A 27,687-nucleotide genomic window follows, 5' to 3' on the forward strand; every position below is an offset into this window, starting at 1 on the left:
TATAATACCAGGAACTCACCCTGAACAGTTAACGTGGCGGAACATGAGGCTGTTCCTGCAGAGTTGTGGGCAACACATGTGTACTCTCCCTCATCCTCCGGGAAAACCCTGGAAATTTCCAGCTGGATATAATCATCATACTGAGTCATTTTGAAGGAGGCTGACTTCTGAATCTCCTGACCTTTGCACTGCCAGGTGATAATCAAGTCTACGGATATGAAAGAGGAGAGAGGTCAGATCAGTAAACTTTATCTGACTGCCATGTAATAATTGTAATAATTTAATAAAATGCAAAGGTCTTACCATCTCCAGTGAAATTGCACTTGAATTTCGCACAATCTCCCTCATCAACAGTCATGTCGGAAATTGGGAAAACAAGTTGGGGAGGTGAAATAGGTGTAATCACCTCTGGCACTGAAAATAAATGACGAGATAATTGATTTTAACATTGCACACAATAATATATCTCTATACAATTATTTTAAATTCTGGATGCATTCTTTTTTAATCTGTTTTGCTATAAAACTGGTATGACTAAACTGCTTATTTATACTGCAGACAGAGACAGTGAAACCATTTTAAATCTTACCCTCAACATCGAGAGGAGCAGAGCTTGTGGCCTCTCCAGCGTCATTCTTTGCCACAATGCTATAGACACCTGCGTCCTCTGGGAAGGCCTGACTAAGCATCAGTGTGTGCTCCCCACCATCTTTAATGATGCTGCATTCAGCCCCATGATACATTTGCTGATTGTTCTTAAACCAGGTCACCTGGGGCTCTGGGGTGCCTTTGACTTCAACCGAGAAGCGTGCCATTCTGCCAGACACCACCTTCAGTGGGAGCATCTGCCTAACAACTCGGGGAAACTCTGCGACTAAATAAGAGGATATTAGAGGAAACGAATCAGCAAAGAATATCAGCAAACAAACTGGTAACAGCCAATGGTGTAGAAATTCTGACCTTTCAGAAAATATAATGATTTTCAGTAACTCTGAAATGCCAGGGATCATGCTGATACCTGACCAATTAACTCTGAAAATGCTGAAGCTCAATTTTCATAATACTTACGCCTGACATGAAGCGTGACCACACTCCTGTTCTTGCCAGCAATAAAGGTGTACTCCCCAGCATCAGTTTTGTAGGTCTCAGTGATTGTCATACGGTGGGTCTTCTTAATCGTCACATAGTTTAACCGTTTCTCTGAGAAGAAATCGATCTCAGTTCCATTCCTCAGCCAGCGTCCCTCAATGTCATCCTCACTGACTTCAAACTCAAATGTGGCTCTGTGCTTCTCAACAACCTAAAACAAATGGTCATATGTTAGAACAGTGCAAATGAAAAGAACTTTTTTTAAAAAACTTTAGTTTGTACTGAAGTGATTATTACTGTGATGTCTGTCTCAGCAGGTTCCTTAATAACAACATCGCGGCCCTCCACAGTGAGGCGACCCTTTGACATGTTTGCGCCAGCAACCACAGAGTACTCTCCAGCATCAGACATACGCACTGACTGAATTGTCAGGGAGTGCTGGACATTGTCAGAGGAAGCTCTGCACCTACACAAGAGATAATAATAACAATTAAAGAGGACTACTATTACTAAACAACAAAAGTATTTTTTTCCCCAGGACTAGATATGGTGTGAAATACCTTTCAGACATTTCAAGTTCCTGTCCATCTTTCATCCAAATGACATGGATATTCGGCTCAGACACTTCACATTCAAAGGTAGCCCTCTTCTTTTCAGTAATCTTAATATCTTTGATGTGCTTTGTGAACTCAATCACGCGAGCTGTGGCATAGAAAACATGACATTACAAAATGCAAACCAGGTGCAAGATAGTCTAAAATATTGCTTTAGATGTTATGTTACCTTCAACATAGAGTTTTGCTGTTGTTTCAGCAGATCCAGCATGAAACTTATACTCTGCAGTGTCACCAAAGTGCACATTGCGTATGGTGAGTGTGTGATTGAGTTGCTTGCTTCGGGTCTGGCACCTATCTGTGGACCGAATTTCCACACCATTCTTATACCATTTGTAAGAGATGTCTTCATGATTGACATTGACCTCGAATGTAATAGTATCCTTCTCCTGGGCATTGAGGTCTTGAAGCATGGAAGTGATAAGAATGGCTGGGAGGGAAAGGAAGAAAGGGATGTCAATTTTTGTCTAAAATCTTATCTATGATTCATAATTTAAAAAATCCAATGGATGACTTACGGTTAACTGTCAGTGTTGCAGAGACTCTGTCATTTCCACAGACAAAGGTGTACTCTGCTGCATCATCTCTGCTGGTGTTCATGATCTTGAGCTGGTGGAGCTTTCCCTGCACCACAATCCTGAACTTCTCACTCATCTCGATCTCCACACCATTCTTCAGCCAAGTGGATGGGACATTGAAGTGTGACACTTCACACTCAAAGGTTGCCACATGAGTCTCGGGAACATCCAGATTCTTCAGAGGCTTGGTCACTCTCAAAGCTGGAGGAAAGGTAAATGCTTAATAATCTGACCATTGGTGTGAAAACAATGGTTGCCCATATACTGTACTTTACCAACTATTAGCCGTTGCTTATACATTGATTTTGAAAAATATCTTCAGGTATGGGTTAATATACGGGGGCAGTAAATATGGTATTAACACGGTTTTGTTTCTTTTAACTTGCATAAAACACTGTCCCGCATCTTATACACAATGTGGCTAATACACAGGAAATTACTGCATATATTATTATTTCTTTTAAACACTTACCTTCAACATGTAGGTTTGCACCACACTGCAATTTTCCAGCAACAGCTGAATACTCTCCAGCTTTGTTTAAAGTCACATTCTGCACGACCAATTTGTGGGATTTCCTTTCAGACATAATCTGGTAGTCTGCGCTGGGCTTGATTTCAGTGTTGTTGAACATCCATTTGACAGGGATGTCGTCATGGGACAGACTCACCTCAAAGGAGGCAGTGCCACCCAAGAGAGAGGTTGCATCCTTGGGCTTCTTTACAAATTTGATTGCTAAAATGAAAAAACAATAAGCAGGTTATACAAAACTGCAAGAGAATGTATACTAAGCATTGCTGGTCTATAGCAAATAGAATCATAAATGACATTCACCACCCTAGCCACACTCTGTTTCAAAGGATGTCATCTGGAAAGTGCCTCTGTTCTTTCAAGGCCAGAACTGTGAGGTTTAAAAAAATAACTTCTTCTCCTAGGTCTTATGGGCTATGCCCATAGTATTTTCTACTTGTATAGCTTATATTATAGTATTTATTTATTTTTTATCATTATTTGTCTTTATCTTGCACAGTTAAGAGTGGTGCTGCAATCTCCATTTCACTGCTTTTGTACCTGTACAATTACACAAGTGACAAATACATTTCTTGAATCTCGAATCTACTGTAATGCTACTATTCTACTTACTATCAACATTCAGCCTGGCATTAGCAGTGAGTTTTCCCAGTTTGAATGCATAAACCGATTCATCTTGAAGGGTGCAGTTCTTGATCTTCAGGGAGTGCATCATGCCATCAATTGTGATTTCATATTTGTCGCTTGGAATAATTTCCACGCCATTCTTGGTCCACTGAGAACCTCTCACATTTTCGTGGGTGAGTTCAAGGTTAAACTCTGCTTCCTGTGTTTCAACAACATTCACATTCTTCATAGTCTTCTTGACTTTCACAGCTGTTGAAAAATATTAAGCGTTAGGACCAGCGCCAAAACAACAACAAAAATGCCAAACTCACATTGATGATGGCTGAAAGTCTACAAGTACCTTCAATTTTGAGATGTGCAGATGTCTTAGAGTTGGCCACCTGGTAGGTGTATTCACCAATGTCCTGTGGCCTGGTGATGACTATCACAAGGCGCCTAACAGCAGCCTTGTCTTCGTGGTATATATTATCACTGAAGTCAACAGGTTGACCGTCCTTCAGCCATTTGCCCTTAGCGCTGGCATTGGCGACTTCACACTCAAACTCGGCACCCTGAGATTCTGCCACAGTCTGGTCATGAAGGGGTCTGCTGATAGCACCACCTGTATAATCACAGTAGTGCATGGAACATTAGTCCAGCATGACCTGAAACAAATCTACGGCAATCCAATAATAATACAAGTAATTAACCATAAAAGAAATTCAATGAGAAGCACTAAACCAAAACAATTCAGAACTCATTTTCAGTCGGTTGAACAGTCAAATCAGCTTTGATTCAATGTGTTAACCCAACATACCTGAAACAATAAGCTTTGCACTGGATGTCTTTTCACCAGCTGCAAAGGTATATTCCCCTTCCTCGTCTTTCATGGTATTAATGATTGTAAGGCTGTAACGTTTGCCTTTGGCCTCCATCTTGTATTTGGCACCAGCTTTGAGTGGATTTTTCTTCAGAGTCCAGAGGGCATCAATACCAGGGTGAGACAACTCCACCTCAAAAGTCACATTCTGGGTCTCCGTGCAAACACGTTCCTCCATATGCTTCACAATGGAAATTTCTACAAAGTAACAAAGTTATACATTGAATTATTGTTAAGCCAAACGTTGGTTGAGTTTGTGGAGTAAAGAGTGTAAAATAAACACAGGTACATACTTTCAACAGTAAGATTGCAGCTTGTATCAGCTTTGCCAACAAACAGCTTATAGAGTCCCTCATCAGATGCATATGTCCTGCTAAACACCAGACGTTGTTTGGTTCCCTTAGCCACCATGTGGACTCTGTCACTTGCTACCATACGCTTGTCACTTTGGAACCATTTCACTGAGGTGATGTCGGCAGCAGAGATCTTGGTCTCCAGGACGGCTTTTGTACCCTCAACTACAGTAACATCCTTGAGTGGGGTCACAATGCCAATGGCTGTAATATAAATAAATAAATAATGTTAACATTTAAAGCAATCAACTTAAATAGGTAAAAGGATAGACAGGGCTCTGCACACTGTAAACACCGATTCAGCCCTGCATCAATCATGCACAAAGTATAAGCTGTGATACAGATATTCACACATTTTTTGATACAGCATAAGGTGCAATCAATCATAAATGGGTTAAGTAGTTAACAAATTGTGAGCATACTAAATCAGTAAAATGATTTTGCCTTGAGATAAACTTAGCTTCACTTCATTTGCAAGAAGTGGGCCTGATGTGTTGCATGTCCTACATATTAGAGGCCGCATAGTTTAATTATTACAAGTAACCCATGAAGGATTGAACCCATGAACTTACTTTGAATGTGAAGTTTTGCTGATGTAGAAATATCCTGGAGTGGAACGACAAATGAATACGCTCCAGCATCATCTTTGTTTGTGTCCTCAATAAGCAGCTTGTGAATGAGTTTGTCAATGACAATGTGAATTTTGTCGGAGGCAGAGAGAGGTTGTCCATTTTTCATCCATGTTCCCTCAACATTCTCCTGTGAGAAGCGCACCTCAAACTGAGCAATATCACCCTCACAGACAGTCAGGTCAGTGAGGCCCTGCATCAGTGTAACAGGACGCACTAGAACAAAGCAAAAATACCATAATTAATGAGTGTATTACAAAAGTGAATTAAAACATATCATTGGTATCATATTCAAATTGTGGTTACTAACATTTCATCTTCAGGGAGGCACTTGTGCTCAAATCTCCAGTTTTGAAAGAGTATTTGCCCTGATCTTCCTTCTTGACATCTTTCACAGACAAACTGTGACGTCCACGGCGAGAGGACACAACATATTTCATGCTGGGAGTAATCTCCTTATTTTCAAAGTACCAGGTTCCCTCAGTATCTTCACGGGACAATTCAACCTCAAACTCTCCAGAATATGTTTCAGGGACTTCAACACTCTCCAGTTTCTTCAGAAGTTCAAGTGGGGCACCTGAAACATGGAATTTACATAACCTTTATAAACCGCCAGTGCTTGACATTAATATTCAACTTTGCAATATGACATACAATACATGAATTGAATCATGACACTGACCTTCTACATGGAGTCTGGCAGTAGTTCTCACTTGGTCATCCTCGATCACAACACAGGAATATTCGTCGTCATCTTTCATGGTGATCATCAGAACAGACAGAAAATGAACGTTTCTGTCAGAGTGCGTCCTGTATTTGTCACCAGCGAAAATCTCAGCATTGTTCTTCAGCCATTTGACTTTAACAAAAGGCTCATTTGTTTCACATTCAAAGGTCACAACCGTGTCCTTCTCTTTGGCATAGGCATCTTCCAGTTTTTGCGAGAAGGAGACAACTTGCTTTGCTAAAAGTAGACAGAAATAAAATAAAAAATCAGCATTTCATATACCTTTGAATGAACTGCAACTATAAAGTATATTTACTGAAAAGGTAACAAATGCACATTACCTTGGACCAAAAGGAATGCATGACTTGAGGCCTCTCCAGCGATATTCATAGCTTTGACCATGATGCTAGCAGAGTCTTCTGCAGTGACATCTTTGATCACCAGCTCACAGACATGGTCTTCGGGCCAGTACCAGTTAATTCTGTCAGATTTCTCCAGCAAGACACCATTTTTGAACCACTGGCATTCTGGATCAGGCCTTCCGACAACTCTTATGCGGAAACGCACTTCCTCAGCCTGAGCCACTGTCTGGCTTTGAATGCGCTCCTGGATCTTAGGAGCTTCCATACTGGGTGACAGGGCCAACTTTTCCGGTTTGATTGTGGGAACTTTGACTGCACCTTCTTCTAGCTTCTTCTTCTCAGCCTCAGATAATTGTTTGGTCCGGTGAAGAAGCTCCTCTTTCCTCTTCTTCAGCATACCCTCATATGATTCATCCTTCTTGCGCGCCTTCAGCTCGACTGCAGTAATGGCTTCAAAGTAGCCTTCTTGTGTCCTGCGCTTGAACTTGCTTCTCAGCTCCTCTGTCTCCTCTGTTGATTTCTCATGCAGAACTCTCTCAACCTTCCTAAGTTTGACAACCTCTTTTTGCTTGGATCCCTCAACTGGTTTATCAACTTTGACAACTTCAAAGGATACTCTACCATGCTCAGCAGAGGGAAGGGTGGGTGCTGGTGCCTTAACTTCAGGGGCACGTCGCAAGATCGTTCTGAAGTCTTCCTTTTGTTCGATCTCCAGCTTCACAACATGCTCAGATATACCCTCAGGGTTTTCTGCCACAACTTTTACCTCTCCTGAATCGTAAGACTTGATGTCTACTATCTCAAGGTAGTAAATACCATCATAACGAAGTCTGAATCTCTTGCTCTTGCGAATGAGCTGACCATTGATGTACCAGTTCACCTTTGGAGTGGGATAACCGGTTACCCTGCAACGGAACCTGGCAGTCTCACCCTCGAGGACTCTTGCTGGCTCAGGGAGAAGCACGATCTCTGGCTTTGTCTTCTCAGAATAGTCATCACCAGAGACCCCTGCAAGTGCTCCCTCATGGGCAATGCGCTCCATCTCATCCATCCTCATTCCCCTCCTGCCTTCCGGCAGCTGGGTTTCCTCAACAAGGCCCTTCTCGTCCTTCACAATTAGTGTTGCTGAGGTCTGGTCAACTCCATACTTGTTGGTGGCCCTGCAAGTGATCACACCACTGTCCCTGGGATAGGCAGCTTCATAGTCAAGACTGCAATAGCCAAATTCATTCACCATGCGCAGCCTGTTGGCAGCAGCCAGGGGTTTACCGTCATGTAGCCACTCCACCATCATGGTGGGGTCGCCAATAGGGGTCAGTCTGCACTCAAAGTGCACAGGTCCAAAGCGCTTCAGTCTGACTGATGTCAGCTTCTTCTTGAAATGGGGCTTCTGCTGTTTCTCCTTGTCGTAAAGGTCACCATCCTCCCATTGCTCTTGGCCATAGCGAAGATGCAGTGGCTCCAATTCCGGGGCAGCAATCTCCTTGGCCTTGTAGGTCCCCTTAGGAATAACAAGCCTTCTAGTTTCTGGAGGAGGCTCAGTGAACTCGACCTCAACATTGATCCTGCAGCGAGTGGTATCTCTTCCAGCTCTGTTAATGGCTGTAGCAGTATACCAGGCAGTATCCGCACCTGCTCCTGATGGAATTTGGAATCGAGACTCTCCTTTGCTGCCATCAATCCTAAAAAGAATAGTTTCGATATTACTTTCAACATTTGAGCTTTTCACATTTCAGCTTCTTGTATCAAACATCAATTGACAGTTTTATGATGTCAAAAATACTCAAATGTAGCACTCACTTAATATTAGGATGCTTGTGAGGAGAAATAATGTCACTATTTTTCAACCAGACAATATCAGGGAGAGGGTTTCCAATGGCTTTGACAGCAAGCTCAACCAAAGTGCCCTCCTTGACAGTGATGTTCTTCAGCTTCTCCATAAATTGAGGCCTGATCAAGTGTTCCTTGGCTATGAAAGACAAACATGTCAAGCAAAGGGGTGAGGATCAAAATAACATCTCAACCACCTGGTTATCATAGTGCATAGCAATGTAAAAATGTGAACTTAGACAAAACCTACCATCAACTGTCAGTGTCATGGAGACGGACGTCTTTCCAGCTCTGTTCTGAGCAACAACTGTCCATTCACCAGAGTCGGCTGGCATGGCTGGGACTACAATCAAGGACTGAGTTCCATCTTCCTTGACAACAATTTTGTGGGTGTAGTCACTGATCATTTGTTGTCCTGTGTCAGGAAATAAAAAGTGATTAAGAACACAATTGTGAAATTGTGTGAAATAATTCCCTCATTAAAGCACACCTATTAATCATGTTTAATTACAATTTCTCACTCACCATTGTGGAACCAGAATGTATCTGGCATGGGTCTGCCAACAACTTTCAGGTCAAATCTTGCTGTCTGTCCTTCAGAGCACTTGAAGGAGGAAGGCTTCTGGACAAAAACAGGTTTGTACAGCCTCTCAAGTTGGCTCTCATCAGTCTCATCAAGCCTACGGGCTGGGGAACGTCCAGGAGAACGACCAGGGGAGTGGCTTGTGGAGCGAGGAGAGGTAGATCTACAAAACCAAAAATAATTGTTTGACTGAATCTAAGTAACCTTTAAAGAATTAGGAATTAGATAAGAGGATACATATCCTTCTCTTTTCTATACGTGCTATAACCTTGTCTCACACTGGTTAGCTTATAGCTCCTCATTGCACACACAGAGAAAAGAAGAGTATACTGTACGTATCCTTATCTAACTCTGAAGTAGATGGTAGACACACAGGGTACACCAATATATTATTCATAATATCTGGTCTAAATTACAATATTTGTCATCTCAGTATAAGCGGCTTACCGGATTCTCTTCATAGCCTCTGTCTGTGGGTACTGTGGTTGAGCAGCAGCGGCAGACTCAATGTAAAGCTTTCCAGAGCTCACAGCTGTGCCCTTCATGTTGCACGAATAAGCAGTGTAGACGCCCTCATCCTCTGGCAGCACCACGGGCAGACGCAGACTGGCTCTTCCATCCTGGAGAAACTCCATCTGGTAACGGCCTCCATGCCTGATGCGGTTGCCATCTTTGAACCAAGCAATCTATGACAATAAAGAATTACATGTTAGAAACCCTATGAAATATTAAATCCTGGTCAGACATGTATTTGTTGCAAATTAATGTTGCCATTAAAGTTTGGTTTGCTGGTTGGACCTTGGGTAGGGGAGTGCCAGCCATTTTGCAGTGGAAGGTGACTCCCATTCCTTCCATGATTCTGTAGCTTTTCACGGGTGTGTCAAAGATTGGTTGTGTGGCCTGATCTTCTGCAATCATAACCATCTCTTCTCTATCTTCGGTGACAAGCATTTGATAGGTAATCCTCAAAATGCGAAGTTCAACCTCTTGGATTATTCTTTGCTCAAAGGCAGATATTTGGAATTCCTTAAAACAGAAACATCATATACAACATTAATACACAAAAATAAAAATGCACACTTTCACATATCTTCCTGTACTGTAGTATGTCTTACCTGTCCAGTAACAAAGGTCATTGTCTGTGTTCTCTTCTCATATTCACTGACAACCACAGGAGGAATATCACCAACTCTGGGTTCCTGCACCATGGTCGTGGTCACTGTCGTTTCATATTTCTTCATGTATACTTCATATTCCTCTGTAAAGATAAAGATAGTGTAATTTTTTAACGAGAGGATTACGTAAAGCAGCTATCTATGGATTACTTATTTTACTGTTACATCCTTCTTACTTATATACAGTATATAATGGCCTGGTTGCATCTTTGGATCATACTAACCTTCAGAGAGAAGCTGAGCTGAGGCAGATGCCTCACCAAGCTGATTTTTGGCAATGATGGAGTACTCTCCGGCATCATCTGCAAAAGTCATGGAGATCTCCAGCTTGCAGCTTCCAGTCTCCTTATTGTAGGCCACTCTGTACCTGTAGTCCCAAAAGTGAATGGTAATGTATCAAAGCAACAATATAACATATCATTGACATCAATTACACAAACATATGAAAATGTCTCTGATAAGCACCTGTATCCTGTAGTAAGGGGCACTCCACTCTTCTTCCAGTAAATGTGAGGTTTGGGGCTGCCTCCGATCTGACACTCGAAGACAACACTTCCACCCTCCACAAGCTTCTGGACGGTGGGTTTCTTGATAAAGAATGGGGCTGCAGCAGCTGCAGCTTCGACAGTCTCAGAATAGCCGCTAGTCACGGACATAGTCTCTTCTTTTGCTTCAGTAACAGTAATCCTGAAAACATTTAAATCACTTTTCATACTTTTGTCTTTCAATACTCTCCAATCATGAGATGAGGCAAGGAATAAATATGAACTTGGATGAAAAAGAGAGAGTGAGGCAAAATCCACTTACTGTGCCTCTTCATGGGCAGTTTCAATTTCCTCAGAAACAGTAGTTAATTCCTCTCTGCTCTCGATCTCCTCAGACACTAAAAGATAAGCTCGGTTTTAGTTTTTTTGGATATGTTACATATAGACTAAACTTGCAATTACTAACTAAATTCTGCAATTTTACCTTTCACAAGCAGGTAGCAAGATGTGCTGATTGTTCCAGCTTCATTGGTTGCAGTGCAAGTGAAGCGGCCGCTGTCCTCAGCAAAGGCCTCGCGGATCACCAGACGTGCATATCCACCCTCATATGTAATTTGGAAATCAATGGAGCTCTCAATTCTGTAATCCTCCCTGAACCACATAATGCCTGGGGCCGGGTGGCCAGAGATCTGGCACTCCAATGTCACAGATTCTCCCTCAGTAACTGTCATATTTTTCAATCCCTACAAATGAAACATAGAATATTTGTCATATTTGAAGCCCATTCTTTATACCAGAAGTTTCAATGGTTTGCACATGGAGTGTACTTACAGCCACAAGTGTAGGAGGAACAGTAGCCTCTTTCACTTCTGAGGGAACCATTGCCATCTCAACAACCTGTTAAAAGAAATACAATTTGTATTACTCGGCCAAAATGTGCCAGTGGAGCATTTAAGTTATCTACTAGCAATTCAGTGGGATGGAGAAAGAGGTGATGATAGTTGTTAAGATGGAGCTTCTGAAAGAGTATGCAGGGGATCAATAAGATTCACAAGAACACAAGATGGTCAGAGGGAGGAGAAGGCAGGCAGACAGATATCCTGGATGTAAAGCGTTGGTAAGCTCGTTAGGCTGGAAGAATGAGTGATAATTAAGGACGCTGTTAAACCAAGAGTGGTGGCATATCCAGACAAAGACAAACCTGAATGTCCCAATCGCCGTACTTTTGATCCATGCCACCTGTCAGTGAAGTGCCTATCTCTCTTTGTAACTGTGTTTCAAAACTGGTCTGATATCTGTCACCAACATCTTTAAACGGAGATGAGATTGGCTCAGGAGTCAGTCTTGCCTCCATGATCCTATGAGATGGTGGTTGGACATGTCTGATGATTGTTTGAGCAGCAGGGGTAGTGGACAACTCTTTCTGCAGAGTGGCAATAGCAGACCCTGCAATCGAAACCTAACCGACCCAAGAAGAATAGCATTACCATAACAGAATAACATGAAGACTGATTAGTCTCGGCTGTCCTAGAGAGTTAGTTGCGTTAAAGCTAAGCTATTTGAAAAGCCCTCTGGATTAAAATATTAGTTCTACAGAAATATTTTGTAGAGCTAAATAAAGTTGATATAAATAAAGTTGATAAAGGTTATTCATATTATGTATGTAGGCCCTAATGTTTCTAATGCCAAACCAATAGGTTAATTTGCAAACTAGATTAGATAGGGAATTTGTACTAATTTCCCCCCAAAAAAACACTTTGAAAGAAAAGGTTGTATGTCAGGCAAGCAGTAACCTACACTTGGCAATGTTCTCCACGTTCTATAATAAGATCATCACATGGCATCTGTTCACACTAAATCAGGAGTCTGGCATTTGTACCGATCACTCCTGCTGCCTCTTATGAAGCCACTGCAAATGCACCTAGCAACTTTTATGCTCAATGGCATTTCATATGGTATATGTGTTGCATTTGGGATTTGGAGTATTTTTGATCATAGGTCTATTATTTTCAAATTGTTATAGACAAATGTCTATACATCAAACATTTTCAAAATGTTCACACTCTGGTATTAAATTAAAGGAACACTTCACCGTTTTTTTCATATCAAACTACGTTATTCGCTTAATTAAGACAAGTTGATACATACCTCTCACGTTTCAATGCGTGCACTCACTGGCTCTGGCGCGCGGCGCAATTTTGATAGCACTTAGCTAGCCCAATGCATTCATTACGATCCAAACAGAGATGAAGTTAGAAGTGACCAAACACCTCCATGTTTTCCCTATTAAAATACAGTTACACGAGTAGTCACACGACCAAGTATGGTGAGACAAAATAAAACGTGGTGCATTTCTAAGCAGGTAAAAGGGATAACTATATTGTGTGGCGGAATAATACTGGGAGCACTTAGACTCGGATATTACTGCGCCACACAATACAGTTATCCCTCTTACTAGCTTAGAAATGCACCACGTTTTATTTTGTCTCACCATACTTGGTCGTGTGACTACTCGTGTAACTGTGCGCCGCGCGCCAGAGCCAGTGAGTGCACGCATTGAAATGTGAGAGGTATGTATCAACTCGTCTTAATTAGGGGAATAACATAGTTTAATATGAAAAAACGGTGAAGTTTTAAGACAAGACAAAGCAAGATAATACTATACTGGCCACACTTGGCAATTGGCAACTATTCTCAGACAACGCCTTGTCAGAATACTGTCGGCTAGTCACCATTTTGGTCATTCTCATCTGAAAAGTTATGTTTTCCTTTTTTTAAACTCTTTTCCTTCTTTTAATGTAAGTAACAGATGTCATATACCATATGATGTGTACTATACAACCATTCATTCCTGCTTGCCTGATTTTACCTACGCTTACCTCATAACTATGTTCAGGTTTAGGAACAGTAACTTTTGAAACTGTGAAATGTGGAACTGGAGATGGATCAAGGCCAGTATCCACTTGGGTCTGAATCTAAATCAACAGAATCACAGTTTTGTTGTAAACTCCAGGGGGAAACGATACACACACTTCTGAAATCATAAAAGCTGGCAATTCTCATTTGTTTCCTCTAACCTGAGAGACATGAACTGTCTGTGCAGAGGAACCCATTTGCCTAGCAGTGGGCATTGGCACAGCCTCTGTTGTGGTTCTGACTTGTTGCTCTGAGAAGAGCATGGCTTGCTGATTTAAGTCATGTTCTATGGCTTCCTCTTCAGTAAGGCCACCCTCAGAGTACATGGGCTTTCGGACACGCGCTTGATCAACAGCAGCTAGTACTGTTGCCACAGCTGCCTTTTTCCCAACCTCACCCTATAGACAACAAGCGGTTAACTGTCATTTTTTGCACACAGATTGCATATAATCCATGGCATCAGACACAACAAACATACATTGATGAACAACAGCCTATTTAACAACAGCGTAAGTACTGCAGCAGCAAAATGGTTGTGACATGTTCAAACACCAATTTGAATACATAAACATCTACCCCCAGCAGTGTCAGCAAGGCAGAAGTGTTTCAATTGTTTGTTTTAAATGTCGGTGAACTTCTCTCCTTAACGTGAGACCACTTCAATCATGCTTTCCTGAAGACGACAAACATGCTAACGCAGATTGTGTGAAGTGTAATAACCAACGTGAACCATGCAGAGATGATGGAAACTCAGTGACACTCGTGGTGACAAAGCTGCTCTACGTCCTCCTGTTCAGCAGCCTAACTAGTTGCATCAATGTTCATGTCAGTGTTTTCAGGTGAGTTCAAATTCGGGAAACACTGGCGAGCGTTTGTGGCAAACAAGTTTTCTCAGAATCATTTGATGTTAACATTCCATAGTAACGGTAATTGCATTGTTGTCTTCGTCAAACTCACGTCAAGCTGCACTTAATGTTCAGGAAGAATTACCTCCTGAGACACTAAAACTCGCAAAAAACTCAAGGCAAACAGTAACTTGTTTGCAAACGTTCACCTATGTTTGCTGAATGTAAACGCACCTCTGGATTAACCTCTGTCAGTGTTTCCATGTCTGTATTCCCCTCATCATCTGGTGAGGACTATAATATTCCCAATCAAATATTGCAGTGGAGAGAATAAAAATGGCAATTTTACTGACATATTTATATAACTTCTTTAGATGTTAACTATGCTATTATTAAATATTACTTTAAACTTATTTAAAATGACACATTATCTACTTTAGGTCCTTTATAACATTGCATTACATGTAAATAAAGACTTTTATTCTAATTCTAAATGATATTACTGCCACAGTATACCTCACTGAAAAGTTCTTCATCATCTTTTGATTCAGTAGGACTTTCTCCATTAAAACTTTCACTACTGGCTGCATTGGAGGGACAAGCCATATAATCTGAATCCATATCATCATCAGTTTCCACAATCTGCGTTACGGCATTATCAGTTGCATCCATTTCCTGAGTGTTTGTATTAACGTCATAGTAAGAATATCACAAAAACAATATATATGATCAAAAGCAAAATCCTGACAAAAAACATACTCAATGATTAAAAATGTGACTTAAAAAGAGCAAGGCAAAAGTGACTTTGGACAAAGCAACTCAACTACCTGCTCTTGTACAGTTTCTACATGTGTTGTAGAATTGGTTTCTGTAATGAACTGTTGAGCTGAATCATCCTGTGGTTCACAGTTGGGAGCCTGATCAACTGTTGCTAATACAGTAGCACTTGCCACTGTATTTTCATTCACATCATGCAGGTCCTACCATCAGTGTCATGGAAGAGCAATCATAAGCATTGCATAAAATGTATGTAAAGACAACCATTTCAAAAGGAGAAGAACAAAAATACACACACAAGGAAAGGAATATGCCACTGGATAAGAATAGGCCCCTGGGTGGCACACCAAGAATATACTGTACAGTACACTCCATAAAAAAGACCAACTTTTGCCACTAGGTGACACTGCTGCCTCTCTTTCAGAAAGAGCTAGCTGGATGACTCACCTCTGTGACAGCAGCAGCACCACTGACTTGCTGGCTTGCGGAGTAAGAGGCCTCCCAGTGCTGTTCCATATGCATCTGGCTGGAGGAAGTGGTCTGGACGTGGGTGGCTCCAGAGGTCATGGTGTAGCTGCCCTCGGCCACGTAGCCCCCCTGCTTCCAAGGTGGAGGTACATCCACGCCCGGGGTGACCTGCCTGCGGCCCGTGATCGGAGACCTCACTGGTCTGATTGGGGACACTGAGAGTCTTGAGGACGGGGAAACAGGTCTGGGAATACAACGGCAAAGGGAGAAATCTTTAGGCAAGAGTTTCGGTAAGATATCCATAGGCATGAAATGCTAAAATATATAGTATGTTCTGCCCACAATGTCAACTAGTATACCAGAACAATGGGAGATTATTCACATGTACAATGAACCAGACTTTAACTTGGGGAGATAAACCAAGACATAAGACATTATAATGGGGCGTTAACATGGAAATCAGTCTACCTGACAGGGGTGGGGGTGGGTGCTTTCACGTGTCTCAGAGATATACCAAGACATAAGACATTGTAATGGGGCATTAACATGGAAATCAGTTTACCTGACAGGGGTGGGGGTGGGTGCTTTCACGTGTCTCACGGGGGAGGGGGACTGGTGACGAGTGGCTGCAACTCTTGACACCATTGATGGGGGGGACCTTGAGGTTGGCTTGGGAGGCACACGTGGGGGAGTCTTGTGTGCCAGGTGTTGGGTCACCTCCCCTCCCTCCACTTGCATGTGCATCGTAGAGGACGCGAAACGAGCCTCCACTGTTCTCTGGAAGTGGAAAACATGGAGAAGAGAAAAATCAATAACCTCCTCAACTTTTTGGGGTTGATTTTTTTTAGGTTGAATTTATTGGAATGTCTTTTACCTTCTCCACTCTAGTCTGACGAGTCTGTGAAGAAGACATCTGTGAAGTTGAGACAACGGTCTTGGTCTTCTTAGCGGGCACAGCAACCTCTTCACCTGGTGACAAATTAAGAGATTCCGTTAGACACCAATGGCTAAAGAACTTTGTGAACCATTCTTAGTAACCTATATAGTATATGTAAATTGTATACTGTATTTTTTTTCAAACCAGAGCATAATTATACCCACAACAAGTATTAATACATGGGCGAAAGGTTAGTGTGGCTACTAAGCAAAATGGCACAAATTAACCCTCAACTCACCCTGAACGAGCAGTTCAGCAGTAGAGGTGGCACGGCCACTGCTGTTGGAGGCACTGACAGAATAGGTTCCAGAGTCCTCTGGGAAGGCTTCAGCAATCAACAAACTGTAAAGATCTCCCTCTTGTACAATCTGAAAGTCAGCTGAGCTTTGAATCTCAGCTCCCTCCCTGAGGAACTTCACCACAGGTGTAGGGATTCCAGTCACACGAACATCTAGTCTCACTTGGCTTCCTTGTCTCACCGTAACACTCTGAAGTCTCTGAATGAAGTTGGGTGGCGCGGTCTCAGCTACACACACAAAAACACAACCCCAAAAAAGTAACATTTAGGTTTTGCTTAACTGGTAACTGGTTACTGGTTCAATTTTTGTACTGAGGCAATTGGCAGTCTCACAGTGCTGATATAGAAATAGCTTGTGTATTTATCACCCTATATTGTACATAGTGCTAAAATTATCACCTGTAACAAGAAGTTCAGCGGTGCTAGTGGCTTGTCCAGCGCCATTGGTGGCTCTCACGGAAAATCTTCCACTGTGTGCGGCTGTCACAGCAGGGATCTTCAGAACAGCGCGGCCATCGCTGAACGAGATCTGAACGCCGGGCAGAGCGGCAGCGGAAAGAACCTGGCCATCACGAAACCAGCTCACCTCAGGAACTGGATTACCTGTGAGCATGAGTTGATATAAATTCACTTTAATGCGCAATCACAGTTGCAGATATTGTAAGGATTATTTTTTTAAATAGTTGTAACATTTTGTATTTCATTAGGTGAGACATACAATCGTCTTTCACTGTAAATGGCTGTGTAAGATACTGTTTACCATGCACTGTATTTCCTGTAATGAACTAAACATCTGCAATGTGATACGTGAGGACAGCCGAGAGGCCTTCTCCTTACCACTAACTTGAGCCTCGAACGTTGCGGCACTACCCTCAAGTGCCACAACGCTCTGAAGCGGCTGTGTAAACGTTGGCGCCTGTGTTGACATGTTGGTAGGCACCCTGGCAAAGAAATGGGAAATTGATATAAACAAAAAGCAAATGACAACAAAAACATAAACACCATTAATAACTACTGTATACCATTTCACTAAATCCAGCAGACACACTTAACAATGAGAACATAAGTGGAATATATATAGCCTTGCTGTGGGGGAATTGAACTGACTAATCACTTATGTCACCCCCCTAGCACCTGGCCCTTTACAGCCTGTCATCTGAGAGACCCGTGGCTCCATGGGGTCTAAGTGTTAGAACAAGCAGCAATTGACGGCTTATAGACATATTGGTAGCAACTGGAAACTGTGACCTCAAGCTTGGGAGCAAATCAAAACTCCATATGGGCCAGGTACTAATGTACAAAACAGAAAACTTGTGAACTGAACAAAAAATCAAACCAAATGAAAAATAAGAACATCTGATTCAGCATCTGAATATAGGCAATGTTCAAACAAGATCCAGTGCCAGACGACATTTTCCGGTAATGTAAAACTGTGCTGATGTGAGTAATGCACGGCCATGTGTCCACATTTACATAGGCTACTGCACACAGAGTAACATTTTATCTCTGTTCTCACTTATAAGTCAACTCTTATTTCTAATCTAATCTAATCTAATAACTTTGCAACTTTACATTATTCCTACTTTTTTCATGAATTTAATTTCTTCCTTTCAGCCATTTTCACTATTTGCACTCTTATAGTAGAACATTGTTTAAGTATTTGCAACAACAAAAGCATATCAGTGATGAGGATGACTGTGCAGATTAATGCATACATTTTGCTATTGTGAAAGATTTGAACACATAACTTTACAATAGCACATTCTTTCTTAATGGCTAGGATAGAAAGTTGTTTATGCAGGCAAATTCTTAATATATCTAGGGGGAAAGCCAATAGCTTCTGAGACGCACTGAAGTTATTGGGTAACAGAGCAGATCAGATGTACCTTTCAGAGATGGCAATGCGTGTCTTTTCACCCATATGCTGCATTTAAGACAAATTCTATTTGCTTTCTACAGAGATAAATCACAATTTTAATGTGATCTTTCTACAAATAATGTAACTGTCACTGACAACTGAAAATAAAATATTCATATACTTCAAATATTTACTGTAAAAAAACTCTGGCCAATAAACTCTTTGTTATCTTTTTAAATACCCATATTATACGCAAGTTCTTACAGTAGAGAAGCAACAAATAGGGAGCTTAGAGAGCCGACAATGAATCAGGGAAAAGCAGGGCTGTGTCTGGCACAGCCTGTGAAGTTATAATTAAACACAGTGGAAAATGCAGTCCAAAATGGCTGGGTTTACTGAGGGGCCACTGCATGGAAGACACAAGATTTGCATATTTTACAGCATGTTTCCAAATGTTTTATTTACAATAACCTATCAAGCATGATAGATGCTCTTACATAAAAGATAGTTATTGCATAAATTTGGCAAATAAATTATTTTAGTTAAAATATGAAAATGCAATTAATAAAACAGCAACTACACTGAAAACGTCCAATTCTTAAAAAATACATACAAATTCTGATTCATAAAATGATATTAACTGACATTAAATGCTTGCAATGAACAGGCCAACCCTGTTTGTATCCAATTACCTTCGAATCAGTATCTATAATTAATATCTTCTAATGTCTTTTAATATCTCCAAATAGCAGGCCTTTATTAGATTGAACCAAATGCTCTAACCAAAAGACAACATATTTCCAGAAAACATCAGCAGCATATCTGAGAAACTGGAACAAGCCAAGTGTAATAAAATTTAATTGATCAAGTTTCAATTATAATGTCTGAGGTTGGTACCACAGGTAAACACACACTTCCGCCCAAAACATCTCAGCATTAGCGAGCATTTCTGTAACCATTTCACTTTGAGAGCAGAAGTCATCAGCAAAATGTACAAAGTTAACCATAAAAACAGATTCTATGGCTGAAGAACGATATTCACTATGACAGAAATGGCAGTCTCCAAAAATAAGTAGTCCCTCACTTGATTGACAGTCACCATGTGGCACATAGCTGGAGGTGCAACTGATAGCCCTACCGCTGATTCCCTTAAAAAGACATTGCGGCCCAGCTGGGACACCACTCTAATGCTATCAGGGTCTATTCTTGGCTTTTCTGAATCATAGCACCAAATAATAACCTTGAAAGTTCAAAAACTTCTCATCTCTTCATTGTACTTTTTATCTAAAGCATCTTGTGATGAACATGTGCATTCAACATGCGTCTCTCATTTGCACATGCAACAGTTTAACAACTGCATAGGCATTCCCATAGAGCACAGGAGGCTGAAGCTGTCAACTCTATTTTAACAGTTTTCTGACATTGTGGATTAAAAGCCACTTACTTGTGTCACAAGGATGCCTGTCACTGATGGGACTTTGCCCAGAAGTCTATAGCTTCTGAAACAATCTCTTTATCCAAATGTGTTTCCAGAAATCCAAGGTGAGAACGGTTGAGCCTCGAAATATCCCCCAAAAACAAAACTACACAGAGTCACCGTGTAGTTTTGCTTTTTACCTTGCAATCCCTACACCCGAGGCAAGGCTGGGAATGCTCCAACTGCTCAGAAGTGCTAACATGGTTGTTTTACTTTTTATACCCCTGGTGAAAGCAGCATCACAACTGCCCTACCCTTGTCTATTGGTGGCCTGAGCAGATGCATGATGGGAAAGAGATGCCTTTTATGCAACCTCACACCTGCTACTTACCACAGTTACTTTGATGCCTGCACTGTTAATAGTAGCTTGATACACCCATGAACCCACACTGTGTCAGAGGTGTTCTGCTGAAGAAAAGGTTTAATTCCCTCATTGCCACATTATGCCATGCTTTAGTCTTTTGAAACACACATTCAAGGAAGCATTCAGTAACCTGTGGATGACCAAAAGGAGAGAGAGGCTGTCCCTGTCAGTCAAATGGAAGACAACCCCCACTGCCTGAAAGGGGCAGATACGGCTGTTACAGAATGGTGCTGCTCATGCTTGTTATGTGTGTATTATCATTATCATTAAGTATAAATTACTTCTTAGAGAAAATCATCATGTCTAAAATGAGTGGCTATTGATTGGTCTTAGTTTGCTTTGGCTGCAATACATTCTTTGTTTAGAAAAACACAATATTGACACACTTCCTGGTTTCACAACACAGTTTTATAACATGGGCTTGGAAGACAACTAATACGTCTGGACACTTGCTCTTGCATTCCACACAAACCAGAGGATAGCATAGAATTCTTTAGCTAAGTGATACCTCGGTTACAGGTGAAAGTTTTTGGCTGATGTCTATATTTATGCTTGCTAGAATCATATCAATGATACATTTAAGACACTGTGTATTTACTGTACTATCCAGTGAAATGCAAAACACATATTTAGCATAATCATAACATAACCATCTTTAAAGGAATAATACCTTGTTTAATTATAAATGCATTCATGTTAACCTAATTAAAAATGAAGGTTCAAAAGATTGTTGATGTTGGAGCTTTCTTTTTTTTCCTCATTTGTTTACTTTTTAGTGAGAGCTAGTTGTCTGGGACGGTTTCAGTTGGGTCAGAATAACTGCCCATACTTCAGCTTGTCTGCAAAGATGAGCAATATCAATACATATAAGATTAACAAAAATGATAATATGCATCATCATTGATATTGTTGCTCTGTGAAATGAACCTTTATGATATTTGGTAGCTAGTTTGAGGTGAAATACAGTTAGAACAGAACATGTTATGCATTTTCCTTTGACCTCCCATTCATCTTCTGAACTACATGGTCATCATTCACTTGTTGCACAAGCGTTCACTTCCTGAGGGGGTGTGGTCAAGAAAAGCAGAAATGTCTGTCAGCTTGCGAGCCTGATTCAAGCCCACAGTTATGCACTCAACCCTTGAGCCAAATCAAGGGTTCAAAGGACTCTCCTTATGTGTCAAAATGTCCCATAAGACAGTATCCCTGGTCCCAGTCAATTAAGCTGGTCACAAGGTTGTGAAACCTGGACTTAATTTTCACATCTTTAAGAGATGCATACACAATCGAAATAGAGCCATGGATGTTACATTTCCTGTTCACAAGTTCACTGGTACCAACAGAGGATGCAGGACTGACTCTAGTGAAGGATGGATATGAAACACATCTCCAGATTAGAGAGAAAACAAATATTTATTTATTTGTTTATTTATGTATTCATTTATTTATTGTTTAGTGTGAGAGAGACCAACTAATTTAATTGGACAAGCCAAACCATACCATAGATTATAAAATGTATTTATGCTGTATTTACAGTGGGGTAAATATGCATTGAACACGGAAAAAAAATAAAAAATCATTAAGTACCCAGTGAGGCTACTTGGATGAAGTTTTCACCAGACAATAGCATTAACTCAGGTAATCCCTACATATACAATAACCCAAACATTAAGTAGAGTTATGAGTGATAAAGTGGAATGACACAGGAAAAAGGTATTCAACACGGAGCGTATTCACTGAGGCAAGGAAAGGCAGGGAATGAGCTGAAATCTCTAAATAGTTAGAGAGTAATTATCCTTTCTATCTGTGCAAATTAAAGGGATATTCCGCCATTTTTGGAAATAAACTAATTTTCCACCTCCCCTCGAGCAAAACAATTGATATTTACCTTTTTCCCGTTCATCCAGCCATTCTGTGAGTCTGGCGATAACAACTTTTAGCTTCAGCCTAGCATAGATCATTGAAACGGATTAGACCAGTAGCATCTCGCCTGCTAGCATCATGTTTAAAAGTGACTAAGATTTCCAGTAATTTTCCCATTTAAAACGTGTCTCTTCTCAAGTTAGAAAGTGCAATAAGACCAACTGAAAATGAAACCTGCCGTTTTTCTAGGCTGATTTTACATGGAACTACACTCTCATCTGGCGTAACAATCAAGGCAACTTGCAAACTACTGGCACTACTACTGCTTGTTGTCTATGGGGACTATTTTCAGATGCTGCATGATATCATTGCGCCCATGGTAAGTTTGCAAGTTGCCTTGATTATTACGCCAGATGAGAGTGTAGTTCCATGTCAAATCAGCCTAAAAACAGTGACCCGGGTCCGATTCCCGCCCTGTGGTCCTTTCCGGATCCCACCCCAACTCTCTCTCCCACTCACTTCCTGTCTTTCTCTCTACCATCCTATCCAATTAAAGGCATAACAAGTCTAAAAAATATATATAATTTTTTTTTTATAAAAGGAGATTGCAGAGAAAAGAGTACAGAGAAAAATGCGTTATTTCATTCTTCATAACACTCAAATAAGCCAGTGATTATGGTTTAGATCGAGAAAAAAAAAACGTGTTCATTTCACATTGGAAAATCTTGTAAAGTAGGCCAGGCATTGGTGGCGGAGGCAGAAAATGTCTTCTCTCATAGTTAGGCTATGCCAACACCAAAGGCATTAATGTCAGTGGCAGTCTTTGACTATTTGATGTGTTGTTTTTCAGTGGATAATCAGCACTCCTCCTCCCATGTATAACTGGTGCTCCTGTGGCAAAAGAAGGCTGCACAGTGTTCTGTCACTGGTAGCTCACACACAGCATCTTCCAGCTAACCATTGCAAGAGGTGTAAGTAGAGTTTGAATTTGACAGGGTTCCCACTCTAAATCAAATGTAAAATTCTGTGACTTTTCCTTGACTTTTTTGGCAGCTAAATTCCCTGATATTCCATGACTCCCAAAAATGATCAAATTCCCTAACTTTCCACGTTTGGAATAGACAAGGATATTTCATAACCGTGTGAACCCTGATTTGAGTTTGCATAATCCCATAGCATACTTTGTTTGAATCTGTCTGTTTCTTTCCAACTTCAGCAAAGTCATCCATACATTCTCAGACGTCTGCACTATTGTGGAGCAGCATCGTTTATTCTCTTGTCTCTTGATTCATTTGCAATGGAAATTGCAGTTGTTATGCCAGTCTCTCTATTGTGTTCGAAGCTGCAGATGTCAGTCTACAGAATTCTTTGCATCTGACAAACTGATATTAAAAGCAGCTACCAGCGAAACCTTTTTGTCAACCATGAGTTTTGAATTATGAATCTAAACACCTCAAGTACGTCTTGACTCTTTATAAACAAACTTCAAAGCAAAAGTGAAATTTCGTGAAGTAGCCTAATTTCTTTGTTAAAGGGACACTTCACCGATTAGCATTAAGCTTTGTATCTTTAGAAAACCAGTCATGTTTTTGAATGGTGTTTTGAAAATGTAAGCAAGGTGAGCTGAATAAAGAACGGCCTATACAGTAAAATGGTGTCATCACATAGCTTTAAGGGACACTTCACCAATTAGCATTAAGCTTTGTATCATGGGCTCCATTGAAATCTGTATTTCTCCCATCTCTTTGTTTTGTTTTTTTGAGGGGGTAATCAAATGAATAGGTCGTTGAAGATGGACTGCTCATCTCTCTAACTACTGAACTACTGGTAGTGTGACTCACCAACAGGAAACTAGGGAACTAATGAAAAAAGCTTACTGTATGTGTATAGCCTAACGTCACTTCACTATTATTCGTATATTTACCATTTTTTTTAGCGAAGTCTCTGTTTTGCATTTTCTCCTCCAGCTGTTGCAATTCGGCCTCAGTTTGTGCCTGCCTTAGGTCCATCGCTTCCCCAGGGTCTACATTTCTGTTTGCCCGAAGGAGGCGTAGGGCCTCCCTCTGGTTCTGCTCCAGTGTGTCAACTTTACGGAGCAGAACCTCCAATGTTGCTGTAAAAAAATGTAAGTTGAGAAGAGGGGAGTGTATTTAGTAGAAGTTGGTGTCATTTACATACATTGTGTTTCTACAAAACAAGTCACACTTTTTAACTATGTAACACATATTACCGTTGATATTTTTTGCCCACATCGGTATGGTATGGTCACCTGAATAGTGCGTAAGAAGCATAATGTGTTGTGTTAGTATAGACAGATAACTGTTATAACTTGTGGATAAGAGTTACTATTTTGTTTTCTACCACCCTCTTCACCCGCCACTTTATCATTACCAGTGTGAGCAGGCAATGATGGTGATGATGGAATCAAATCATCTACAGAAAGTACAAAACAATAATTCAATGTCAATTTTTTGTAGTTTCAAACTCTTTGTTGTCTTGGCTCATAGAATTACTCTTGTATGTCATCATTCATCATTCATTATCATTACACATAACTTTACCATCATTGTCAGTGAAGATCTGTCCCACTGGTGAAGATGGAAGCGAGTCATCTATAGAAAGTACAAGATGAGAATTTAGGTTTTGTGTGTTTCTTTTTATGTGCTTTTGTTTCAAACCTCAGTCTTCTCGACTTCTTTACAATTATTGCTATTTATTTTTCACCATCGTTCCATTGCATAGCTTTACCGTCAACAGTCACAGGGCGTGTGGAAGTCACAGGGGAGTGCCGTGGGCTAGGCCGTGGGCTTTGGCATGATGAACTAGGCCGTGTATTGGGGGGTCCTGTCTTGGGTGGAGGAGGAAGGGAAGTCTTAAGATGTTTTGTTGTTTTTGTTGTTAGCTTGTAGTTTCTTCTCCTTTTTTTTTGAGTATTTTCTTTTCACCTGAACAGAATCATATTGGAATGTAAACAACAGTTTGGAATTGCTGAAAGACTGGGTCACTCACTACTTAATAGACTTATCATATTGTCATAAGGTCAAGACTAAGACAAGACAATCTCAGACCTTACACAACTGCAAAAAGGCTGAAACATGCAGTGACTCCAGTAAGACTCCCAAGTTTTCAGTATGGAAATTAGTGTGAGTTTGTATAATCAGGTCACAAGGATGTGCAGATATACCGTTCTGAATGAACTTCTTCGGTTTGACAATATGTCTTTTGACATTGTCCTCCTTCCCTGTCTCCACACAGGACTTTGTCTCCGCCCCTCTGTTCCTCCTGACTGCCTGATCCCAGTCATCTGAACAAAGTAAGTTTGACCAAAACAATTAGTGAAAATGTTCAGCTAGACATTGCTCTCTTTTAAATGTGTTGTGTTTTGTGTACATCACCACTTGTTATTGCTGCCCATTAACACACCTGTGGAGGAGAATACTCTCACTGGCCTTTTCAGCCATGTCCCTGGGTCAGGCAGCACCCTCTCCTTTGCCCTCTGTGTGGGATGATGCGGTGGCCAGTAGCTGCATGTCCTCTGAATTGAAAGGGAAAAAAACATTGGTGTTTTGCAGAACTTGCATAGAATGTGTGACATGATTGAAGGTTTTTAGCATGTACTTACATCTTCCTCTTTGTAAATCCAGTTGCTGGCCACAATGCCAACCGTCTTCTCCCCAAACAATTCTACGATACTATACATTCAGTAATCAAGAACAGAGAAATTAATTTAATACAGTAAAGAATTATTGTCTCTGTATAAAACATTGTAATGATAATACACTGATTATCAGAGCACAAATGACAACATACTGCAATGTCATGAAGAATGGCCATGAATATTGTTTTCCCCCAAACAGGAATCTTGATTGCGCTTTGTTTCAATTCGTCTTTTGGGATCCACCTCAAAACAGTGTCATTGTCCTTGAATTTCAGGACCCCGACCAGTGATGATTCACAAGGGACACTGAAAAGTGGTTCAGGGTGCTGGAACACGCGGCACAGCTGGCTTTCACCCCTCTCCTCAATGACCTAACAGCATTCCCGGTGAGTCAAAATGAAAGCAGAACCTCTGGACCTCTGACTGCCATACTCCATTGGCTGTCCAGCGCACTCTTCAAGACTTTTCACTATTTGTGACAGGGGACATCTTCCACTCCTTACCATCCTCTTAATGTTTTTCAGACAGTTCTCAAATTTGAAAGCGCTACAGTTGTCCAGTCCTGTGAACGCCTTGGCATCCTCCGCAATGTGCAACATTGCTCTTTTTCCCAACTGGATCAGAGTTTGTGGAACCGAGAATTGCTAATTCTGGATTAATCCTAGTTGAGCACAAATACTTTCTGCAAGAATTGAATACCTAGGTAGCAAATAAACAGTACAAACCAGTGGTTAATATCTCTGGCTAGAAAATCATTTGAAATCAATAGTTTATTTATTTATTTTCTATAGGTTTTGCTGTGCTGTCTGAAGGTGAGCCCTATATTATCATGAAAATAATACAATTTCTACACTAGAAATTGTCACACATGTTCAATATAGCATTCAAACCAATCTTTGTGCTGGAAACGGCTTTTTAATTAGTGTATGGTGTAATAAAGTTTGACGTATCACGGTAAGTAAATGACCATGTTGCAGTAACATTAGCTACTATGTGGCAAAATTACCAGCCCATTGCAGCAACGTAATGTGTTTACTTTATGGCAACGTTATCAAATGACTTAACCGCAACGTTGTGGCAACGTAATTTGTTTACTTTATGACAACTTCCGGTAGGCAACATCATGGCAACGTCACTCAGATTACCAAGAGGCAACGTTACCAAATTACTAAACAGCAACTTTGTGGCAACCATAGGAGTAATGTATTGCGCTTGTATAGTATCTAGCCTAGAGGATATGTAGTTGCGCTGATTGATTGTTTGCTGTGTTTGGTCCGCGCCAATAGTAAGAGTATTGGGCGCTTCATTCGGGAGATGGGCCTCTGCCGTGAGAGGGCACATTGTCTCGGTCAGTGTATGGGTAGGCTACGTAAGGGCCTAGCTATTGGGCATTGTCCCATGTTTGTGTTTTTCGTTTTGATAAGTGTTTTTCTTTTGTTTATTCTGTCATGTCTAACCTACCGGTAGCTTAATAAAAAAAGGAAGTTTTCTTCTACTTGGCATCTCTCGACCTGAGTCTCTACATCTGCACGGACACATTATCACACAACGTAATTTGTTTACTTTAAGGCAACTTCCTGTAGGCAACATTGTGGTGATGTTGCCGCAACATTGCCAGAAGGTAGTGTCGCCATGACCAAATGGCAACTTATAGGCAACGTTGCCAGATGGTCGTGTGTTAGCTGGGTATGTATAGGCCTACTGATATAAAAAGAGAAAATACTGAATTTCTGATATTTATGCAGATTATAGCCTAGACTACTGTTCATATTCATATTAGCCTACA

General features: G+C 40.9%; 1 protein-coding gene across 1 annotated transcript in view; it reads right to left on the bottom strand.

Annotated features, from left to right (window-relative positions):
• The window catches only part of LOC134078306 (titin-like), a 143,195-nt gene extending 123,013 nt beyond the window's left edge, over window positions 1–20,182 (bottom strand). Inside the window, 38 exon segments of the mRNA XM_062534132.1 lie at window positions 20–208; window positions 304–414; window positions 590–874; window positions 1,069–1,300; window positions 1,387–1,555; window positions 1,650–1,791; window positions 1,873–2,133; window positions 2,222–2,482; window positions 2,754–3,014; window positions 3,423–3,686; window positions 3,778–4,038; window positions 4,234–4,494; window positions 4,590–4,853; window positions 5,222–5,494; window positions 5,589–5,855; window positions 5,961–6,242; window positions 6,347–8,049; window positions 8,168–8,336; window positions 8,448–8,612; window positions 8,723–8,943; window positions 9,228–9,466; window positions 9,579–9,806; window positions 9,896–10,038; window positions 10,180–10,322; window positions 10,421–10,642; window positions 10,763–10,838; window positions 10,925–11,183; window positions 11,272–11,337; window positions 11,642–11,899; window positions 13,320–13,415; window positions 13,518–13,754; window positions 15,426–15,690; window positions 16,009–16,223; window positions 16,321–16,415; window positions 16,622–16,909; window positions 17,081–17,284; window positions 17,519–17,622; window positions 19,984–20,182. Of these exon segments, the coding sequence (XP_062390116.1) occupies window positions 20–208; window positions 304–414; window positions 590–874; window positions 1,069–1,300; window positions 1,387–1,555; window positions 1,650–1,791; window positions 1,873–2,133; window positions 2,222–2,482; window positions 2,754–3,014; window positions 3,423–3,686; window positions 3,778–4,038; window positions 4,234–4,494; window positions 4,590–4,853; window positions 5,222–5,494; window positions 5,589–5,855; window positions 5,961–6,242; window positions 6,347–8,049; window positions 8,168–8,336; window positions 8,448–8,612; window positions 8,723–8,943; window positions 9,228–9,466; window positions 9,579–9,806; window positions 9,896–10,038; window positions 10,180–10,322; window positions 10,421–10,642; window positions 10,763–10,838; window positions 10,925–11,183; window positions 11,272–11,337; window positions 11,642–11,899; window positions 13,320–13,415; window positions 13,518–13,754; window positions 15,426–15,690; window positions 16,009–16,223; window positions 16,321–16,415; window positions 16,622–16,909; window positions 17,081–17,284; window positions 17,519–17,609 (9,166 nt within the window). The 5' untranslated portion in view covers window positions 17,610–17,622; window positions 19,984–20,182.
• Between the last annotated feature and the right edge of the window lie 7,505 nt (window positions 20,183–27,687).

This window comes from Sardina pilchardus, chromosome 4, assembly GCF_963854185.1.
Source record: "Sardina pilchardus chromosome 4, fSarPil1.1, whole genome shotgun sequence".
In the NCBI taxonomy this organism is placed as follows: domain Eukaryota; kingdom Metazoa; phylum Chordata; class Actinopteri; order Clupeiformes; family Clupeidae; genus Sardina; species Sardina pilchardus.